General features: G+C 39.1%; 1 protein-coding gene across 3 annotated transcripts in view; it reads right to left on the reverse strand.

The window, feature by feature from the left end:
- Window positions 1–22,373, reverse strand: part of IQSEC1 (IQ motif and Sec7 domain 1) — a 329,109-nt gene that overhangs the window by 166,613 nt on the left and 140,123 nt on the right. For 2 of the 3 annotated variants that reach the window (XM_008498935.2, XM_030458207.1), the window contains exon 3: window positions 12,409–12,495. The exons of the other annotated variant lie outside the window; for it this stretch is intronic. In XM_008498935.2, coding sequence (XP_008497157.2) covers window positions 12,409–12,495 — 87 coding nt within the window. The remainder of the gene's footprint in view (window positions 1–12,408; window positions 12,496–22,373) is intronic. 3 annotated transcript variants of the gene reach the window in all.

The following is a 22,373-nucleotide window of genomic DNA, read 5'->3' on the forward strand; positions in this document are numbered from 1 at the left end:
TCATGGCTGACTTGGAATCCAGTCTGTAGAGGCAGCACTAGAACAAACACATTTTCATTAAGCTCCCAAAAATTAAAAAAAAAACCAACATAATTTAAAAAACCTTCAACAATAAAGTCTTGTTATAAAGCAGAAGACATTGTCTTTGTGGGCTTCTGAAGAGCTAAACACATGTGGAGAGCAATGCAATTTCATGCTGAATCCTGGAGGCACCACCAGCAATCTGGTGGCTTCCATGGGCAGCTGACAGCTGAGAGCTTCCCTGCTAACAAAGAACAAAGCCCAGCCAAAAGCTTTAATCAGACACCTCCTGACCAACAGGCAAACAAACTTGTTTGTCAGAAACATCTGCTACATCTAAGAGTGAGCAGTGGGCGAGCTGCCTGTTCCCTCCAGTGTCAGAATACATCACCCGATGAAAAATACTGCTTGTAGGATTACACAATAAAGGTATTTAAGTAACATTTCCTGACTGGGATTAATTATCCGTACTACACCAGCCTCTGGCAAAATCTTGTCATAAAATATCAATTACAACTAATTGAATTCTCCATAAAGATGAATTTAATTGAGGATGAGAGCAAGACATATTTCAATACCAGCTCATTTTCAGGTGTGCAATGCTCCAGTGATTGGCTAGAAAAAAAAATTCAGAGGTGAATGAAATCTGACACCATTTCTTTAGGAAAAAGTGCTTATATTAACGGGTCATAAATTGTATTTTATACATTTGTTCCACAAATCCATCAGCCAAAATCCACTACAGGCCAAAGACCATACAAATAAGCAAAACCAAACCAAACCAAAAAACCCGAGACACCTATTGGGCGTGGAAACAACAGCTCTTGTTTGAAACACTAGATATTAGAAAGGGACATATTTTCCATGAAAAAGATCTTGTGTACAAATTTTCACTCGAATAAGGTAATTAAACATAACTGTAGGAAAAAATGGTGTTTGGTTGTCAGTAATCTAAGCTTCTTAGCTCAGTGAGAATTCTAATATTCCCTAATGTCATCCCCAGCTCTAAAGGGGAAACAGCAACTCGTATTTTACAGAAATGACCAAGGTAAAACATTAACAGCAGAAAAAGATGTTAGCTGAGCACAAAGGAGGAAACCATACTAATCAGGGCCTTTGAAACCTCCCTTACTGGCTAGAAGCCATTTTTAAGAGCACCCAAATGTCTGCTACAGACTTACTGTGCAAACCAAAACATGTTGGCTGTATAAATACTCTTTTCTTCTGACCCTGCAAGCATTTTGTTGTGAAAAATAAAAATAACTCACTCTGAGTGAGGCCCTCCCATCCCCAAGGTCTCCAAAGACTCTTTTGAGGGTCGGCAAATGAACATCTCAACGTCACAGGGTGGACACGGAATGGCAGCAGGGCTGAGTCATAAAAGGTCAAGCAGCAGCAGAGAGCAGAGGCTGCATTTGATCCAGAAATAGCCACGAAAAGCTCTGACTGAACTCATCAGTTATTGTTTCTCTTTGTGGATTGACTCCATTAGGTTCTGTCTCTTCTTTATCCACTTTTGTCAGCTCATCAGAACTAGTGATGCCCTATCACAGCTAGGAACCAGCCCCTACAAGCCTTGAGTTCTCTACCTGGCCCATTTGGGTCACTCTGTGGGGTGCCACAGCCTTTCAGAGAGGAAGGCACTGCCCTTCACCCTGCAGCACAGGAGAAGGAGGAATAAAAATCCCACTTCTGTTCAGCTGAGTCAAACCCTCTGTGCAGCTGTGCTTGCTTCCAGATTCCCCACCCAGCAACTGCTCTGTACTTTGGGTGAAGTTAGAAGCAAATGTGAAATGCACCTGCACATGAGAGAAAATCTTCCTCAAGCCAAATGCCCTGTAATTACAAGTATAGTGTCCTTAACTGAATTATTATAAACAATTCAATAGAACAGTTGTGAACCAGATTTCTGCTGCTTTGAGAGCAGAAACATTTGTGTACTAGTTCTGAAATTGCTTCATGCTTTTTACAAAATAATAGTTATCAATTTCTTTATTTAAAAACCTACTGGATTAGTGGATTAGTTTCTTGTAAAAATCTGCTGGAGTCCAGAAGTATCACTGTATGTTTGCCTTGTTCTTATATTCCTTTCTATACAACCACCAGAGATCTGACAGCAGGATGCATAAAACATATAATACATAAAAATCTAACAGCAGGATATGTAATATCCATGTCTTGTCCCATCTATGAGGTGTGTATCTATCTATGGGATGGGTATCTATCTAATACCCATCTATTGTTAAACACATCCACTTTCTCTGGAACATATTCTGCATTACAACTTGAGAAAGGTAGAGGCAGGCCAAACTACACAATGTGTTTATGGAACTTATAAATTATATACACCACACTGACTGTAGGGCATGCTGGCATATAGACAGACATTGACCCTTCCACATGTCCAAATACTTCTCCATCTCCAGTGTTAACAGCACACAAAAGCAAGTGCAGATGCCTTCCTGCTTTGTTTTCCTGTAGAGCTTCCTGCAATAAAACAGGCCCTGTCTGTAAGGATGGAACTAAAGAGACAGCTCTGAGCCAGCCTGCATTGGAGCTCCCTCTAGACCCCATCTCAGGAACTATTCAGTTACTGTAAAAAACATCGAAAAATTCTAGCTCACAATCCTGGCAAGAGTTGAGAACTTGGAGCTCTGTTTCAGTATTTGAGGAGAAAAAGGACTCAGTGCTGTACTTCAAAAAGGGTCAGTTTGGCAAATCATCATGATGTAACACCAATGTCTCCTCCTAAACGGTGAGTCAGGAGGTTTCAGAGGGGAGGAAGGCTTTGAGCAGCCAGGTCCCTACCTCCTGAGGGTGACCTCTGAGTCTCCTCCAATGCTGCTTCAATGCAGCTTCATTCTCATCAGCAGATGACATCCTGCCAAGCACCAGCTCAGGCAAGGAACTTCCTTGGCCACAAACTACAGACAATAATTCAAACCCTTTACAAATCTTGTGTTGCTTGAAATTGTGGCAATGCATATGCAGTTATGTGGCTGGAGGGATGGCTAAGAGAAAATATTAAAAGCTTGCTTTCAGTCATGCTTAAGATCTACACCCTACTCCATTTTTCAGGGGATTACTCCTTTTCCTTATGTTGTACAGTATTTTGTCTCAGCTTGTTAGAGTTATTTTTAAGTCTGCTTTAGATGGGTCTCTAAATTATGATGGTTGAACTGTTTTTTTGCTCCATCTAGTGGTGCATAAAAATTATACCATTGAAGCCCACACTCCTCTGAGCTGTTTTAATGACTTCCCACAATCAGCTGCAGAGAGGGAACAATGTACGTGCAAAAAGCAACAGCAAGTCAGTAGTTGCTCTGAAAAACTGAAGCCTCACCTGCATATTTTAGACAAAACCTCCCAGAACAGTGTAAGACCTGACTATAGTTGCAAAGGAGAATACCACATTGCAGAAGAAAAGAAAAACAGCCTGATCCTAATAAGTGCAAGTGCCCAGAGGAGCCAAAGGAGAAATTCCCTGACTGTATTTCCCCAACACAGCAGCCTTTCTTCAATCCTTTAAGTTTCTGAATGAAGAAATTTGGTCTAAACATGGAAAATGCCTTTTCTACTCTAACTTTCCTACTAGAATGCACAAGACACTCGTTATTCTTCACAGAAACAATGCAAATTCACCCAGCAATGAGGAGAAAAAAGAAACATTCCTACTGGTACCTTTTTCTGTTTTATAATAATGTGCAGCATCTAGGTCATCTGCTTTTAAACTCTGATAACTAAAAGAGAACCCTTCCTAGTTTGTAGTGCTAAATCCTGAGATTCACAGCATGTTTTATTTAGCCAGCCATGATTTATTTAAACAGGAAAATGTTTACTTCTGCATTTCTGACTTTCATTGCAGCAGAGGTCAGCTTCTCTATTTGCTCCACGTAGAGTAAATGCTGTGATTTGATGATACTACGGATACCAACTCAGACTGTTTCAAATGCCAGCAACTTAGAATGACACTATTTTCCCTTAATTGGAAAACTACCAGATAGAAAACACCCAGTGATAGCATCCTGTTCCAGCTAATAACACTGCTCAGTCTTTGACTTCATTTTCTCCTGAGATGCATCATTAACTCCAACCACACACAGAATAATCAACTGCTGTCTCCTCCAGGCAAGGGGCTGGAACCCAGGCTTGGTGGTGTCGGTGTTCATGCTTAGCCAGGGTCTTTCTTCTTTGTTTTCCTTTACACAAAGATATAAAACATACTTATTGAAAGATTGGACAAATCCTACCCTGTGGAAGAGAATAATTACAGTGTTTCAGCTTCATACACCGACTAGAGAGAGTTAATTACTGTTTGTATCTGGGAGGGAGATAAATAAGTCAACATGTCAGAAATTCCTACTGGTTCTATCTTTGGGAAGCAACTCTGAGAAACTCTTAATCAAAGCAGTAAATGACCAAAATTATTAGCAACAGTCAAACATCTCAATGTTCTACCCTGCCCAGTAAACACCAGAGCACTTCCAGGGATGTATTAAGCTGCAATAATCTATTAAACATTTTTTGCAGGCACAATTTTCAAATTTTACAGTAGGAAAGAAAGTACTTCATATAGATTATAATGCCAAGTGATTAAGAAACACATGACACTAAGGAACACTCAATAGCAAATAACAGAAGCAGCCATAGGTTTTTTACAGTCTGCAATCACAAAAAGGACACAAACTGCTACAAAATCCTGAAGACAGATTAGCCTTCTGCAAGCAGAAGGCTTCTTCCTTAGGCCTTGGACACTTCACAGTTCTACCCAAGGCAAGCACAAGAAAACATTCAACAGGAAGGATAATGTTGGGACAGTGCTAAGAAACAGCACATCAAATCTAACTGAAAAGCAAATAATTGCTGTTGTCTTTTTTTATATGGATTCCTTCAATGTCATAAAGAAGCACATTATACAGTTTGTGAATGAGCCTTACACTACCTTCACAGTTCTTGCCTTCTTGATCCTGAGGATTCTCCTTTGATCCCATCCTCAGTGCCACATATCCCTACAAATAAATATCAACCTCTCACCCTACACCCAAACACAGTTTGGGGTAATATGTTAACTTATGAAAGCAACAACAGACTTAAAAACCTCCTCCTTCCCCCTCTTAGCTTTTCTTTCTTGCTAGCTTCAGGCTAGTGAATGCCTCTTCATAGAAATTCTGTTTACTGCTATTCCTGGTTTTTATCTGCTTGGGCTGTTTCAGTTTGGAAGATCAAACCAGCAGAAACGGTCCAGTTATTTTAGAGCCACAAGAGGCATAATCAACAATTGGCCTTTCAGGCAATGGTAACTTGGACTCTATTCTTAGGCATCCATGGCTACATTCACATTTATCTGGTTGCAGTCCCAGGGCCATTCATTTCCAAGTTCATTCCTTTAATGACAATCTCAGGCACAGCTTAGAGAAAAATATTTTCATTGATTGGGTAACAGAATTACATGAGCAATGATCTTGTTTAACATAAGACTTGGACAAACAGAGACAAAATTAGAAGACAGACCTCAAAGAAGCTTAGAAAAGAAATCACTCATAGCTGGAGTATCTGCTGTAACCACATAAATGTGCTGGTTCCTCAAACAACCAAGAAGCAAAGAAAGAACAATTAACCTCTACACAGTAATGTTCATAAAATGCCATGCTGGTGTTTACCCAACCTCAAAACAAATTTCTAGGAGAGTTAACAGTAAAACCAGACTAACACATTTAGAAGAAACAGCTCCCTTCCCATCCCATATCCTCAACGCTTGGGTGAAAAGAAATCACATTCCTTGGTACCCTTCATACCTCATGACCATGTACATACAGCAACAAAACTCACAGTACACTTCAAGTCTTATGGTACTGTTTATTTTAGTTCAAAATAAACTGTGCAATTTAGGTATTTCTGTACAGTTTGCATGTTTCCAATACCAGACACAAGGAAGAGAGCTGTAGAAAAGCATGGAGAGGGTATTACCAAGCATCAACAGCAAACATTTATGGCTGTGCCATTCTGAGAAACTCAAACTTGACAAGAACCAGATTCCTATGGCATCCATGCAAGTGTTGGTCCCATACACACCAGTAAGAGGAGAGGAGGATGGGCTACACAGATGGTGCACTGACTGCACACTTAGCAACCCCGAGCTTCTCTGTTATCTTGAAGATGGACTACTAGACCCCGAAGGTGGACAGCAGAACTGGTGCAGAACATTATCTTCCCTGCCAAGGAAGAGGAGGGCAAGAGAGGAAAAAAGACAGAGGAACAGAATCATAGGGAACAGCATTAGGAAAATTAAGCTTGAGATTTTTTTGGTTTTCAAATCCACAAACAGTGCAACTTGTTTGTAAGTACCATCTGATTAACTCATTCTAATCTCAGACAAGACAACACAATGAAGAACAACCCAATGAGCCTAGGCCAACACTCTGAGTTAATCTCTGAGGCAAAAGCTGTATTTAAAGGGCAATTTCTGCTTTTCCCATAAGAAAAATTACATTAAGTAGTCATATACATACCCAGACTACCGTGGCCGTGGCTTCTTTATTTTTAACAAGTTTATAAGAAACTTTCCACAGGTATTTTCACTGCCCATGTTCCACTGAAAATGCAGAACAGATGCATTCCCCTTCTGCTGGTGATTTACATACAGAAATATTGATGAATAACAGATCTGCACTTCAGTCCCCACCCCCCCACCTTGTTTTAAAGTAGAACTGTGTTTCACTGCAGAGTTGCCAGCATCATGAATGGTGCTACAAACCAGAAGGCCCAAAGGCAGCAGTTTGGAATACCTACATCTGTAATGCTACAATGTGCTTTATGGCAGGTGGAGGAAGGGATGCTGGCTTAGCAGGAAGCTTCAGTGAGGTCACTTCTGGATCAGTAACACAACCACAAGTGGTCATTTCCTTTAAAATAAATAACAAGCTAAAGGAGGAGGATGGAAGGGAAGACAATGAAGGAAGAGAAAACAAGAAAATCCAAAAGCCAATACTAAATTTAATGATATTCTGCCAACTCCTGATTGTTTTCAAACAGCTTGCTGTGGATGAACACAATTCACCATTCTTGCATTGCTAGATCATGTAGCCATCAAGTGGAAAATAACAAGTGTTACTATAATTATGCCAGCTTTGCCATGGGGTTTGAACACAGATGTCTTACATAATCCTCTGAACCTCACAGAAACTTAGCACAGAGTAGACTTGGGCAGAGTTTGGATCTGTTTGGCTTTGGTCATCTGCATGTTTCATCTTTGTTGAACATGCTGGCTGCTCTGAGCTACACTGCCTTTACTCTTTGGCTCCATTTGAAAAAAAAAACAAACCTGGCAAGCTTTTCAATTTCTGCATATCATAAAAAGAGGCTACAGTGCTTAAATGTGCTAAGCAATAGGTAGGTGACTGCTATTGCATTAGAAATAAGATTCTGATTCAACTTTTTTTTTTTTTGTAGAACACTTCAATGAACAGTCATAGCAATAGTACAAAGGATTCTGAAGTACAGCTCCTGCAGCTACAGCTTCACCTGTATAGCTTCAACCATTGCCTGGGAAGCTACCACAGGCCCCAGGAGTCTCTGTATAGTGTGGGATGTCTTTCTAGATGCTGCTATGAAGGACACAAGAAACATCTGCTATGTGCCTAAGCCTGGGAAACACTACAGGGCTCAGCAGCTGAAAAAGTAAACCAAATTTGTCTGTCAACAGATATTTTTCACTTTCAGGAATTAAAGCAAAAAGTTTCCAGTTTTCCCTGACTGTCCCTAATGTGCAAAAATTCCCACAGTGCTCTTGAAAAACTTTACAAAAAACTCAAAGCACTCCAATACAATACAGAAGCATCTATCAGCTAAACATCATTGCAGGGTAAGGTTCAGTGTTAACTAGTCATGGCAACAAAATAGCTACAATGCCTACCAGTGGCTCAGACAAAAAGAAATAGCACAATCAATCCTTTTATGTCTTCCATATAGTACCTTATTGCATGTAAGCCAACATTACCTGGTGAAACAAAGATTCCACATTAAAATTTCACACAAGTACAGTATTTTCAGAATAATCTTTTTACCTCCCAGAGGTGCTGATTAAACATTAAGCGGTAGAGACTGCAAGAAAATGATAGGATTTCTTTGGTACTATAACATCCTTTGCATTATCTTTTTTTCACAGGTATCACTGAGGGAAAAAAAAAAAAAGAAAAAAGAAAAAATCTCTAGCTTCAACAGTTTGAAAATGGTCTCTGGACATGATAAGGACATCTAATTTTATATTAGAAGGATGGAAGGTAAAGCAGATGGAGAAAGAAAGGAGTGACAGCCAACATATCATGCAAATCAGAACAAGGAAATTGTAATTATAAATAAACACAACAGATGAAAAGATGCTTGGATATTAGTTGCCAGCATATAGCTCTAAGATACCATACTCCCAAGCATGGGCACTCTCCTACACTACATCTCTTGATGTGGAAGCATTCCTATAGCCATTTCTGCTTCAACACTGGCCACACAGAAACCTGAAGAGCTGACAGCTACAGCAGCCTTAGGGCTACAGGGTGTCAAAAACAAAGCAAAACCAAACATAACCTCCCCTTAACTTCAGGAGAGCAGGAAGCCTTCTCCAAGGGTGGGCTGCTGAACTATCAAAATGTGTTGGGTCCTCACTGCAAATGAACCCTGTGTGCTCAGGAATGGTGTAAACAGCTGAGTAACTTTAGGTTCAAGTGATACACTCCAAGTCAGCAACTATCAGGTGCACAAGTGTGTGTATGTCACTAGTATAAGGTACCCAACACCTGTACAGACAGGCTGAGTACTGATTGAAGCTTGTTTACACAGATGTACTCAGATAAATGCTGGAAACTGTTCTTCAACCAGGACAGGTGAGTGAATTCCCTTTCTCTGCACACCATTCTGTGTCTGAGCCCACACAGGCTCAGCAGCTCAGGGATGAGGCTGCACGTATCCTGTCCCTTTGGGGAGCCCCTCAAGGGTGCACCACCTTTACTTTGCTCTTCACACCAGATGTAAAACTTGTGTTATAATGATCACTAACCAATACAAAGTACTTCATGGAATTTGAAGCTTTGAGCTGCAGCACATTGGTTTTTAAGGCTGTGCTTTGGGGGGCAGGAAGGGAAAGAGAGTCCAAGGAGCCAAGCTACAAGGTTCTGGTTTTTGATTTTTCACTTCCAAACAAAAATAAATCCAAAAGAGCAAACACAGGAGGCACATGGGCTAACTGGAACACAGAGAAAGACCTAGCTGAAAGTACATTACATATTGGGCTTCCTAATACTTTTCTTTTAATAAAAGAATGCAACATAACTTGTATTATCTCTGCCTATTTTGAACATTGTAAAATGAGCAAGCAAGGGATTACTGCAATAGCTGCAGTTATTAAAAATGCATTATTTCCCTATTAATGATTCAAAACAGATGCCAAAGATCATCTTGACTAGAAATAAAACTATTTATTTTAGAAATAAAACATCCAGCAATTAGCTAACAGCAGACCAAAGATGCTCCAGATTTCACTTAGTGCATTCATTAATTGCTTCTTTCAGAGCAAACTTAATTTTTAATTCTGGGCCACAAAATTAATCCCTCTGTGTATTTTCTAAATAAAGCCTAAAAAATGAAGCTAGAATGAAATATCCATTTCTGTTAGGTTTTTTTTCCTATGTATTTCTATTTATAAGTTGATAAATAGCAAGACTAAAAGCTAAATTTAATACTATTAAATGTATGTGACAATTTAAAGCCCATTTTTGCTAGTGTTTTAGTAGCTACTCTTTACTCACAGATGCAGACTTCCCACATCCAAGTCATTTACAAAAGTAGGTGCATAATTTGCACCTAAGACATTGCAGATGCAGTGATGTCAACCTTTAAAAATCAGTTTGGATACAACAACTTCAGAAATTTAGTTCCTGGGTAAACCAAATAAATTTCTGACACAAGGAGGACTGAAACAGTCTGCCTGTGACCCACGATCACATTTCTGTGTGGGATACTACCTGGGATGGCACTAACATCACTGTGTAGTCTGAAATTAAATTATACCAAACAAACTTGAAGCTCTTTTTTTTCTTCCCAGGAATGGAGTGCTTCAGGATCAGAGGGGAAATTGTCTTAGAAGGGGCTTCCAAAGCTATCTATAGTCCAGTCCCTTGCTGACAGCAGGGCTAACCACATCAAGCTGCTCAGGGCAGACTATCGCTGAAGACAGATTTACCACCACCTCCTCTCCTGGCCTCTCTGTGTACAACCATCCTCATGGTTAAATTCCCCTCTCTCCCTTGCCTTACCTCAAATTTTCCTTACTGCAGTCTAGGTTTGTTGTCTCTTGTTCTGCCCCCTCCTAGATGAGGCTGGCAGCACTGAGACCTTCTCCAGACTGAGCAGGCCCTGTTCTCTCAGCCTCTCTCCTCACTGCTGATGTTCTCTGTTCCTTGGACATCTTGGTGGCTCCTTGCTGGACTTGCTCCAGCACCCTAATGTCATTCAGAAAGCCAGACAGACTCCAGAGGTTTCCCAAGTGGTGGAGGGGGAGCCTCCCTCAGCCTGACAACCACTCCTTCTCATCCAGCCTGGTGCTTTTGGCCTTTGCCACAGCTAACTCTGCTGGCTGAAGCTTTTGCCAAAACTGATCTTACTTACACCCTGGTAACTTGCATGTTGGGTTGAGGGCAAAAAGTAAGAGGAGAACAAGACAACATGGAATGCCTGAACTCCATTATCCAACCCCTAACAATACACAGGCTGTGAGCACAGGTCACAGGCTGCTGGCAGCCTTAGGCTGGTTAGCCAGGAAAGGGGGGCAGAGGGATGCCAAGCACAAAGTGTCCCAGCAGCCAGTGCCCATCCCATGGCTGTTAGGTGAGTTGGAACATTGCTGGAAGTGTCTGTGTCTCCACTGATCCTATCTGAGCTATGGCTGTACATGTGCACACAGCTGGAGAGTTTGAGACCTCAACTTCCTTAATAAGCAAGGTCAATGATGGGTTCCTGCACACACCCCCTCCTTAACCAAACCTGAGGGGATTACAGCATTGGTTTGGGTGTTACCCAATTCTCTACGTTGTTTTACACTTTAGTATTACAAAAACTGTACATGCTTTACAGATCCAGTCACACCTGTGGCATTTATTTATTTACTGTAAAGACAGAAAGACAAAAAAGCTAAAGAAGTTTAGGATTCTTTAAGCACAAAGTTATGCTGTTGCAAGTTTTAACTCCAGAAGAAATACTATCTTTAAAAATAATAAATCAGGTGGAACAAGATTTTGAAACATTCAAGAAACAAGTGGTTTCTCCATCAACATCCCTAGGAAGATCTCTATCAAGTCCTTAAAATGAAAGCATTATAAACTAAGGACAAAGGAAAAATAAAAAAATAAAAGCCCCATTAAAACCAAAGGGGGAAACTTAGTGTTAAGGCCCTGCTCCTCACTGAAGGGACATTAAAACTGTCTTAAAACTTGACTATGGATTTACTATGACCACAGAGGCTGCAATGTAAAACAACAGGATGAATCCAAACATGCATGGTTAGAGATAACTAAAAGATGGAAGATTCAAATAAAAAATGTGTGTATGCATTTACAGATTTAGGATTCATTGTTTGTTTTTGTCTTTCCTTATTACAAGTGCAAAATGACTTGATTTTTCAGCATTCAGCTTCCAATATTTTGATATTAATATTATTCATGAGCTGGCAATTACCACTAAATTAATCACTAACAGTAAAAGTAAAAATTAAAGACAGTTTTTTCATGACATGCACAATTTCTTAACAGTTTCCACATTTCTAGTCACTTAGGCTGTCCTTTGATGCTTCTATGAGATGAAAAACATCTATTTTTCACCTACTTAGGACAGACTTTGCTTGGCATCAAGGGCTTGCATCTGTTTAAAAACCCCTGACACTTCCATACAAACCAAAAGGCAGTGCTGAGCCTTTTGAAGGTCCATGCCTTTAATCTTCAGAGTACCGCAATATTTGTCTTACCTCACAATCTATCATGGAATATTCAGGGGTTAAAAGAAGATGTTGTTCAAAACAACATCAGTATCCTACAGAAACTATATAAACATTTCAATGTGTTTGTTAGGTGAGAACTAAAGCTTGAGCTAGCTTCTTCCTACCTCTCAAAGAGTCTAGGGGGATGTGCCACTTAAAGCACCTGGCACCCTTTTTACTGCATTATTCAAGAGTGCCCAAGAAAACTGAACTCTCCTATGAGATGCTAAATATCTTTGATGTTTTTCTAATATTCTTTTTTTTCTTCTTGTTTTTGAACTTAAACTACTATTCCTGTTCTTACCTCAATTTGTAACATGAAATCTGTCTTCAAAAATAAGAAGTGGGTGGACCATATCTACTCTTACCTGTACTCTGAGTGTGTGGCAGGGACAGCTAGCTGGGTATGGTACAATGGAGCTGGACAGCAAAACTGGTGCAGAGTATTTAAAGACCTACGACACAAGGAAAAACACAAAGTCAAAACACCAAGTGTTTAGAAAGGGGCTTTTTAGGGAAAAGCAGGTGCTAATAGGTAGAGCTGAAATTCATGATAAGTTTGAATGAAATTTGATGTACAGCTGTCAATTCTGAATCCCAGGAAATAGAGGGGAATAGTCCTGTGGCTTAAATATACACATCAAGACTGATGATGATGAGCTGTTGCAGTGAAGAAGTTTTGTTGCAAGATAAAATGCCAATTTCAGAGTTTGGTTTTGCCTTGCCATGCAAAACAGAGGCAAAAGCTAAACACAGAAGGTTGAAATTCCTATGGAAATGAAGCTTCAGACTTGCACGTTTTACTCTGCACCAGTCAAGCTGTTTCTTTGTTAATGGAATTACAAACACAGTGCTTAAACATGAGGAGCAACACAGTGAATATGAACGCAAGCTTTCTTCAGGCCCAGCAATTACAAACAGATTGCAATATGCTAATTATGAATTTGAAAGCAACTAAGTTTCATCCCAGTCTTAAACAATATTCTGAAATGTGCAATACTGACTGCTGTCATTTGTTCAAAGCATGGAAAAATTAAAAAAGCTTTACAACACAGCAAGATATTCTGTGCTCCAGATCACTATGCTGGAATTCTTTCACTAAACACACAAAACTTCAAAAGAAGACAAGGTACTGCATCTGAAGTAGAGCTTAAGAAAATCTTTAAGCAACACGTAGTACACTTCTCTGCATTTTTGATGTTTGTGCCAGGAAACATTAAACAAGGTTTTGCACAACAAGTCCTCCATGATGAAACCATCTAATCATATTTCTTAAGACACTACATTCTAGAATACTATAAAAATTTTCCTAGCTCTTACAGTGTGCTATTAAACTGGAAATCCTCATTTAACTTTTAAGCACCCAAACTGACTATTAAATAGAGAATGTGTCTATGTGTACATGCATGCACCTTCCCTCCCCAACTTTTGCTTGACATCATGACAAAGGTTTCAGAAAAGCAATTTTGATACTTCTGTACCCCTGAGGCTGAAAGTGAACACTGTGAGGTCACTTTCTGGTAGGATCAAACTGAGTGGTGTAAAGGAAAAAAGTCATTCTTTGCTCAGAAAGGAGTCAGTTACTCAGCCTTTAAAAACACAACAAAATCCAACAAGGTCAGCCTATTCTGATTTCTGTTGCCAACAGTGTGTCAGGAACTGCACAGCCAAGATGAATGGGATTTTCTGTTTAAAGAGCACCTGATGGTAACTCCAGTAAGAACCAGAGCTTTTGGAAACAGAAGTGCAACACAATTCAGACAGAAGGCAGACTGCCATCCTGGGACATTCCCTGCTAATGCCTTCTTGTGCAGTTACTAACTGGTGGCACCTTCAAATCACTTGGAAAGCTGACCAGAACAATCCTAAAGAAAGATGGACAATGTTACTGCAAACACTGATGGACCACTAGAAAAGCATTTAGAACACACAAAAGCTGTTATTTTCTGACAAGAAATTCTGACATAATATTCACACAAGCTGGTCCATACAGTTGATAGAACCAGGGCAGTATATGAGAAGTGTGCATTGCAGGGTAAGTCTGAGTAAGGGATCACACTGATGAAATTGCTGCTTCCTGCTTTGTGAATACCTCTCTTTTTTTTTTTTTTTTTTTCAGTAGAAGCAAAAGGAGGAAATTAACATGAGGGTGTCACAGATTCCTGTTCCACTACCATTTTCTTCCATACCAGTCTCAAGTACTCAAATGTCAAGTACTAACTAGACCAGCACTCCACGTGTCATAGGTGCAAGTATGGAGAAGGTCAAACAAATGACAACATTCAATTGCAGGTTTGTAATTAAGCTACCACATTCCATTGCTGTGTTCCAGAAAGAACATCTCAGATGCCAAAGACATAAGTCCAACAGATAAGGTCAGAGCTCAGCCACTTCTTATGGTGTTCAAAGGCAGGCTCTCTGTCCAGCCAGTTGGAGAAGCAAACATGAGGTTTGGAGTGTGATTCAAACCTAAAAATTCAGGGGTATCTTGACCTAGTGTTTTGGTTCATCTACTGACTGATGCCCAATGACCGACAAAGACAAGGCCCAGGGCTTGCAGCCTCTGCCTTAGCATATGAATTTTGTCCAAAGCAAGCAGACCTTCTGCTGGCATAATGTAAGACCCATACGTGACATTTTGTGCCTTCAGTCACCCTCTAGAATAGTACTTCCATTGATGTACTCCCCTGGAACATTTCAGAAAAAGTTCAAGATTTAAATGTCTTTTTTTTCCCCTTTTTTTTTAAAACTACATAGCTAAATTTTTCAGTCAGTCTTCAAGACAGGTTAGCATTCATAACAGAACTGATTTGCTAAGTTTTAACACCTAAAGACATCAGAAGAAATATATTTAAATAATTCAGAAGAGAAGAAATCACTTCCCCTGTCCACAGGGGAATACACATAAACACTTGGCCCTGTTAAGTTTCAACATCTCTAATCTGTGGTCTTCAAAAGCTGATTGAGATTATAAATAGAGCACATCTACTTCAGTCCTGACACTAAACCACTGAGTGCTGCTTCTGGCAATTTCACTTTCTGAAACACTACTGTAACATCACAGTGGACACAGAAGCTTCGCAATTTCCAGGCCAAGTGTCTTCCAGCTCTCCCCAGGTACTCACGGATGGGTAACCACTCCTCAATTTTTAAAGCAAGCTCTTTTGAGAACAGACCAGACAAACAGTAAACCCAGAACCAAGCCTAATCACATCCTGAAATGATATCTCTATCAGGGTATCAACATAATGAGAACGATCCAGCTATGAAGTGTGCAGACCCAAAGTGGGTTTAGCTGTTCCTGTCACTTCTGCATAAATTCCATTATGCTTGGCACTAGTAGCCATTCACTTCAACAACTCTTGCATATCACAGTACAGAAATGATCGTTGTTTTTATTCTTGCAGTAGATGCACAAATAAATAAATAGATTACTGATTACTGTTTTGCTTACAATCACCAACAAGCCTCCCAAGCTCGGTTAACAATTTTCTCACTATTGGTTTGAGAACTACCTGGGAGAACATGATACCAGGCTAATAACTTGGAATTGCTTTTGCTTCAACTGTATCCCTCTTACTGTTTTCAAAATGTGCCCTCAGTAGGTTGATAACCATCCTCTTGCCCCTGGCAACAGGGCTGTGCTGCAGTGAGCACCACCACAGCCAGATGCTGAGAGTGTGGGGAAAGCTCATCCTCCTAACTCAGGACAGCACACAGCATTTAGTACATGATACAACATCCAAACCCTTTTTATTCTGCTTTTCTTTCATTTTACATAGGTGTAAACCTGTGAGTATGTTGACAGCATTATGAAATCATCAGTGTTTTACAACTTCTTCCTAACAAGATTATCAGCTTTCAAACAGAAGAGACTGAGATTGTTGTCTCCTTAATAGGAGTGTTTGGGTCCAAGACCACAGCTGGAAGAAATGCTGTCCTTTTATACAGGTAATGATGGGCCTGATGCCAGGAGTCTACCATGTGCATTTGTTCATCTTAACTGCTGTGTTTTCCTACAGCCACATTACTTCACACACCATTCGTCCCCTTCTTTGTATGGAATAACAATCTGTTCACCTCCATCTGCCAGGATTCTTCCTTTTCTTCTGGTACATTTTTCCATGAGGTGCTGTATTCAAACAAGCACTAGGAAAAATTATAGCAGCACAGCCTCCTGCACTCTATACCTGGTGCTAGTTAACACACAGCCTTCTTAAATTAGCTTTGAATAGCACAAGTGGCAGACAAGTTCATGCCCTATGTAAACCCATTCGATGTCATCCAAGGTACTTAACAATGATTTGTTTGACTGGATTCAAGCTAACAAAAGTAATACTTCCATTTCTCAGCACTTGATCCTGATGAAGAATAACATTTACAAGTTCAGAATTTCCCTTCTCACTTCAATCCAGAGCTATGGCTACAGATGAGATTAGAAAATATGGCTAAAAAACTAGTAAAGCTTGCCCTGTTCTCATTTAATAAATCTAACAATTTCTTTAATAAGAAAGAAAATTTGAATTATAATAAGACTGATCTCCAAATAGTTAATGACCAATGAAAGTCACAATAATATAGACTCATACCAACTCCAGTTTGCTTATTAACACATTTAACAACATCAGTGTGCGAGAAAGGCTCTCAGAATCAAAACACCAACTGGACCCACAAAACAAATTGCTTTTTGGAAACTCACCCCAGCAGAGAAAACAGCAGATAGCTTCAAACAGCAACTCATATAATCTCCTCATAATCCAGGGTTGGTTGTAGTTGCCAGTGGACACATCCACCAAGAGCTGATTTAGTAGATGACTCATTCACATTTGCAAGGACAAATTTATACTGTTCTGACATCAAAGATATTCTTTTCACTTCTACGATCTTCACCCCAAATACACTGGACCGTACAATTTTGGATTCTCAAGCAGCACTAAAAAGACTTTTTTTTTTTTCTTTTTAATGTGATTCATCGCACTTTATGTCCAGGAAAGGCTGTGGTGGTATATAGCAAGCACTATGGTATTTTCAGTATTCTTAATAACAGTCCTTTCCCTACATGCTTTTTTGAATGGCAACCATACACAATCAAATGCTGTTATTATTATTGTTTTTGTGGTTGCACAAAAAACCTGACGGTTCACACGCACTTGGCAGAGATCATCACACATTCTAGAACACTACAACCAATACCTGTATTCCTATAATTTCCTTTCAGCAAGATGTTTTTCTGTACACAGCTTCTTGGACACCAAATCACAGGCAGGTAAACAAGACAACTCATGGCAAACAAACATCATTATCATTACCTTGCACTGAAGTCTGAGAGCCAAGAAAACAGCCCCGTAACACAGCACAACCATATGTTCTAGACCTGCTATGTTGGCATCTCCCTATAGAACCTAGTGAAAAGCATTACAGGGGTTTTTTCATTAAAAGAAATAGAGATAATTTCACTAGACACTCAGTAAAATATGCAGTTCTAAAAGATCAGCACATATAGGCTAGAGTAGAGACCATTGAATTCTGCTCAAGAATACATAACATTTAGCTGTTATTAAAATTAATATCAGAATTTGTACATGTTGCAATAAAAAAATCAGGCTGATGGGTTCCTATTTTGAGTATCACTACCCTTTATGTATGTCCAACTCAAGTACCCACAGCTGGATTTTTCAACAGAATTATTAGACATGCTTTCACTTCTCCCCCCTCACCAAAAGGCACTTAAAATAATTACCATCTTGTGGGGGAATAAAACTAGTACTGTCACAGCACATTAAACAATAAACTTCAGTTATTTTTGTTCCATTCTAGAACACAGTGCTTATTAAAATTACAGATAATAATTTTAAAATTAATATAAACCTTCTTGGTTTCATGCAAATGAAGTACTAGCCTATATATATAGGGAAGAGGTGATTCTTTTGCATCCTAGCCAAGGCACAGCTTGTAGGCAGCCTCCAATACTGGGTCAGCTGTAACTACGGTGAATTTAATTAAGATTGTAAATATGTCGGCACTTATAATTAGGAACATTTATTTCCCTTTTCATTAAATCTTACTACAGAACCATCTGTTCTGAAAGGTGACATACAGTAATTTACAGTGCACATAAAATGGTCCTATCACATTTGTGCTTACTAGTCACTTTCAAAATCCGTAGGAAAAAACCCAGTCCAAACACAGAAATGCAGAGGAGCAGAGACATGAAGCTGCACAATAGAAGGAAAAAATCCTTTAAGTTAAAGCAAAAAAAAAAATAGTTTCACTTTTCTGTATTTCCCACATCATTAAATCAGGCCCCAGAATTTCTCAAGAAGCTACAGTTCACATTACAAAATCCAGCCACAATTTTAATGTCACAAAGTGACAATCATAGTAAAGCCAAGTCTAAATAATGACATCCATACATATCAGATTTGAAGCTCACAGAAGAGGAAAAATAGGACTGCATGAAGAATGAAATTACACAGATGTAGCATAGGAAATTTACAGCAAGACAAATCCTCTTACTTAAAACAATGGTACAATGACAAATGTTCTACTCAGTGCTGCATCTGAAAAAATGCTTATGCTAGTCCCAGTAGTGACACTTGTGTAGCTTTTTTTAGAACAGCAACACTCTAGTTTTTTTAATCTTATTTTTAAGAAGTAAAAAAAGAATATTTAATTTTTTAAAAGGCAAAAGTCCTTAGCATAATGTATCATTAGAACATTGACAGTAGTATTTAAGTTTTCATCTCAAAACTTAATTGTGCATTACAGAGCTGCTGTATTTAGCTGTTTAACATAAATTTTTAGTGTTCAAAACAGATCAGTTTAAAGAACATGAAGGTTTTGTATATAAAAGTTCTTATATTATAAAAGAGTTAGCTCTCAAAAAGCCCCCAGTTTTACATTACCCTTCTTTTCACCTCTAGGAATCAAGTTTCCTAATTAGGAGTTAAAATACAGAATTAGAGAATTCATAGTTCATATCTTCTTTTCTAGAGCAATGTACTGAGGTAGATAAAAGATACCAAACATGTAAGCAGTAATACAGCAAAATACTGCACGAGATGGTTCTATAAACAAGACCACAACATCACTGTTGAACGAAGTAGCCTACAGAGATTAAATATTCTTTAATACTACATGATAAGCCCTGTAAAAATTTCTGCTCCTTGCTGAGAGTTACAAAATCCCCAAATCCCAGAACTCAAATTAAAATGGAGTCTAACACAAACATTACTACTTCTCCCTTGTTTGAACATGCAGCATTGTATTTAAAGCTGGCACACACATACCTGGAAGGCTACCACCTCATTTGGAAGTTCACTTCTTTATATTTCAATTTCCTATATACAGTTCCAAGCCTATTTTGCTATTAAAACAGTTCAACTTAGCCATTCTTACCATTTCTGCATAACAAGAGCCTACAGAAAGCTTGAGAACAGCTTTCAATTCTCTTTCAATATTCACTTTGAGCAGCTCAGTCTTGAATGGCTGAACTTACTGTGCCTGTGTGTGGACAATACTACTGAACATGAAGCAGATTTACTCAAATTAGGACCCTCATCAGCACTATTAAAACAGCTGAAAAACGCTACAGATGACAATTGCATCTGTTTAATGTCTGATCCTCCAGCAAACCTAAATTTAACCCTCAAAGGCAGAGACATCTTTAACCAGAGCTCAGAAATGCAAATAGCAGGTACAGCCATTTCAAAACACTGGATTAGAAATAAACCACTGATGGCAGCGAGGGTGGGTGGTAAAGGACAACTTAGCTGCACACTCTGATCTATTTTGTTCTGATTTTCCCTCAAGTGGAACAACATTGCAGCAGCAGTTAAGAGAAAGCTTATAGTAAGGATTCAGCTGAATAAAACCACACTGTGTGGTTTCCATGTATACCCTGATGCTGCCACCACAAACAGCGTGCAAACTTCAGCACTGTCCTTCCTCTGGCTACAAGTGGATAGGCACTCAGCTCTTCTGCCAAATGTGACAACTCGTGTGAAGAGCTGCTGCACTGCATTAAATGAATGAAATATTAAGCTCCTGCCGTGCTGACTATAATGTCTGAGCAGCTGTTCAAGTAAATAATAAGCAATTAATACAGCTTTAGTTTTTGATCAAGCATATATACATGACAACAACAAAACCACAGCAACATTTTGCCTTATGAGTATTATATTGCTTAAGACTGCAGTCCACACCCTTACGTTAGTATTTATGTATTTAAAAAACAGATTACTGTTTAATACGACAAAGCATCCAAACAAAATGGAAGAGAGATTCTTGACTCATCATAGACAGCATTCCTAGCATCCTGCATTACTTCTTGTATGCAAAGTGGTCAGCTTTTTTTCCCCACTACTATATTCACTTATTTACTTCACTAGTTTCAATTTTTTTCATACTCATAGGCATAAAGCAATCATCATCTGTGCATTTCTAATATACAGATCATTCATCTGCCAAAAAGGTAACACCCTAAAAAGGGTTCATGGAAAGAAACCTACCAAAAAATAAACTGATCATTACTCCCACTCCTGGAATCCTCAACACAGATATCAGAGACGTGATGACAGTGAAGAAGGAAAAGGTACTCACAAATAACACCTTCTGCAAGCCATCCTTGAATGTGTTGTGGAATTGGTATTTATATTTTCTTTCACGCAATCTGAGGTAGAAAAGCTCTTTCTTAAGCAAAAAAAATAATATATATATATATATATATAAAAAAAAAATCACATTCACAGCTTTTGCATGCTCATTCAAGATCAGCCACAGTAGAACATCACAGATAAGTAAGCTGGTGATGTAACCAGCATCAAACACCGCATCAGATAAACCCAAAGGCTCTACAGGGTTATATTTTGCAAAGCCTAAAGGTTTTTCCCAGAGAGGAGGTTTAGCAAGCATCAACCAGCCACATTGTTTTTACATTCCTGGTGGGCTTGCTTTCTGCTTCCATAAAAAGTCCCAATTCTGTATTTATTATTAAACTTCATCACCAAGAAAAACAATATGCTTTCTCATTTGATATTTAGAGTGAAACATAAAAGCACCAAATGTTGCATTTTCGGAGCACCATCTCTGTATGAACACTATAGTACAGTCCAAACCAAGAAAAGGCCATTGGTCCTTTTATCTCCATGGTAACAGCAGCATCTGTGAAGACGAACCGTATTTCCTCTTCACTGCAAAGTCAATTTATAGTCACATACTATGACAAACTGATAAGACAGCAAAGCTAATCAGCAGCTAGGAGAAACAGGAACCATAGGAGGAGATTAAGCTCCTGCTCAAGAGGATGTTCTGCTGTGTATACTATTTCTCATGTGAAAATTGCAAAATGAATAACCAAATCAAGCTGCTCCTTTGAGCTGATCCAGGATGGGAATTTGTAAACTTCCCAGTTCAGCTAACAAGGATAGTTGCTCAATAGGTAATAAGAATTAGCTTCTTAACTTATACTCTATTAAATGAGAAGACAATTTAAAAAGGGGTTTTTTGCAAAACAATTACAGAAGAACTATTAAATATTACCTTTTCCTATCTATCAAAGCTTCCTCAAAGGACTTATCAATAATAGCAACAGCAGACTGAGAAGTTTCACAACTCAAACTAGTGTCCTCCAACTTCCCCCTCCTTGTAAACACCATCAGTGGTGCAAATACCTCAGCAGCATCATGCCTATGCACTAACAGTCTCTGTCTCCAGGGAAATGACCATATGTACAGACTTGATGAGTCACCTACACTTGCCTTTATTTTATTCCTGCCCACAGTGGTCCTTTGCAAAACAAAACAAAACAAACCCCCACAAAAAAACAAACAGCCACACCACAGAAATTTCCTTATTTCCCCCCCTTCCTTGCTTCTTGCCCCACTACAATACCCAGCACTCAGGCCTTACGTTATCAAGACAGCCAAGGTTCCTCCCTTACTTCATGAATCAATATAATGACCATCTGCTCACAATATTAAGTTAAATATATACCAGAACACACTGACGAGGGCACCTCATTTGCCACGGTCAAGTGATCAGTTCATAGCTGTTTCATGGCCAGCTGTATTATTTCCAGAATAGGAGAGAGCAGGTGGTCAGCCAAATGCTACTTATCACAGCATTACCTGTGAAGTTCCGCAGGCTTAAGAGAAGCAAACCCTCAAAAATTTTGCTAAATAATGTAACTTTGTAAAACAAAACAAAACAATATAGCAGGAGTTAGGATCTTTGGTCCAGACTGATTTGCAAATGTGTCAAAGTACCTTAAGGTGCTCCCATTTCCTCAGTCATCTGTCTCAAGTTGAACAGTGAACTTTGCAACCTCCTGTTC

Source organism: Calypte anna, chromosome 12, assembly GCF_003957555.1.
Source record: "Calypte anna isolate BGI_N300 chromosome 12, bCalAnn1_v1.p, whole genome shotgun sequence".
NCBI lineage: Eukaryota > Metazoa > Chordata > Aves > Apodiformes > Trochilidae > Calypte > Calypte anna.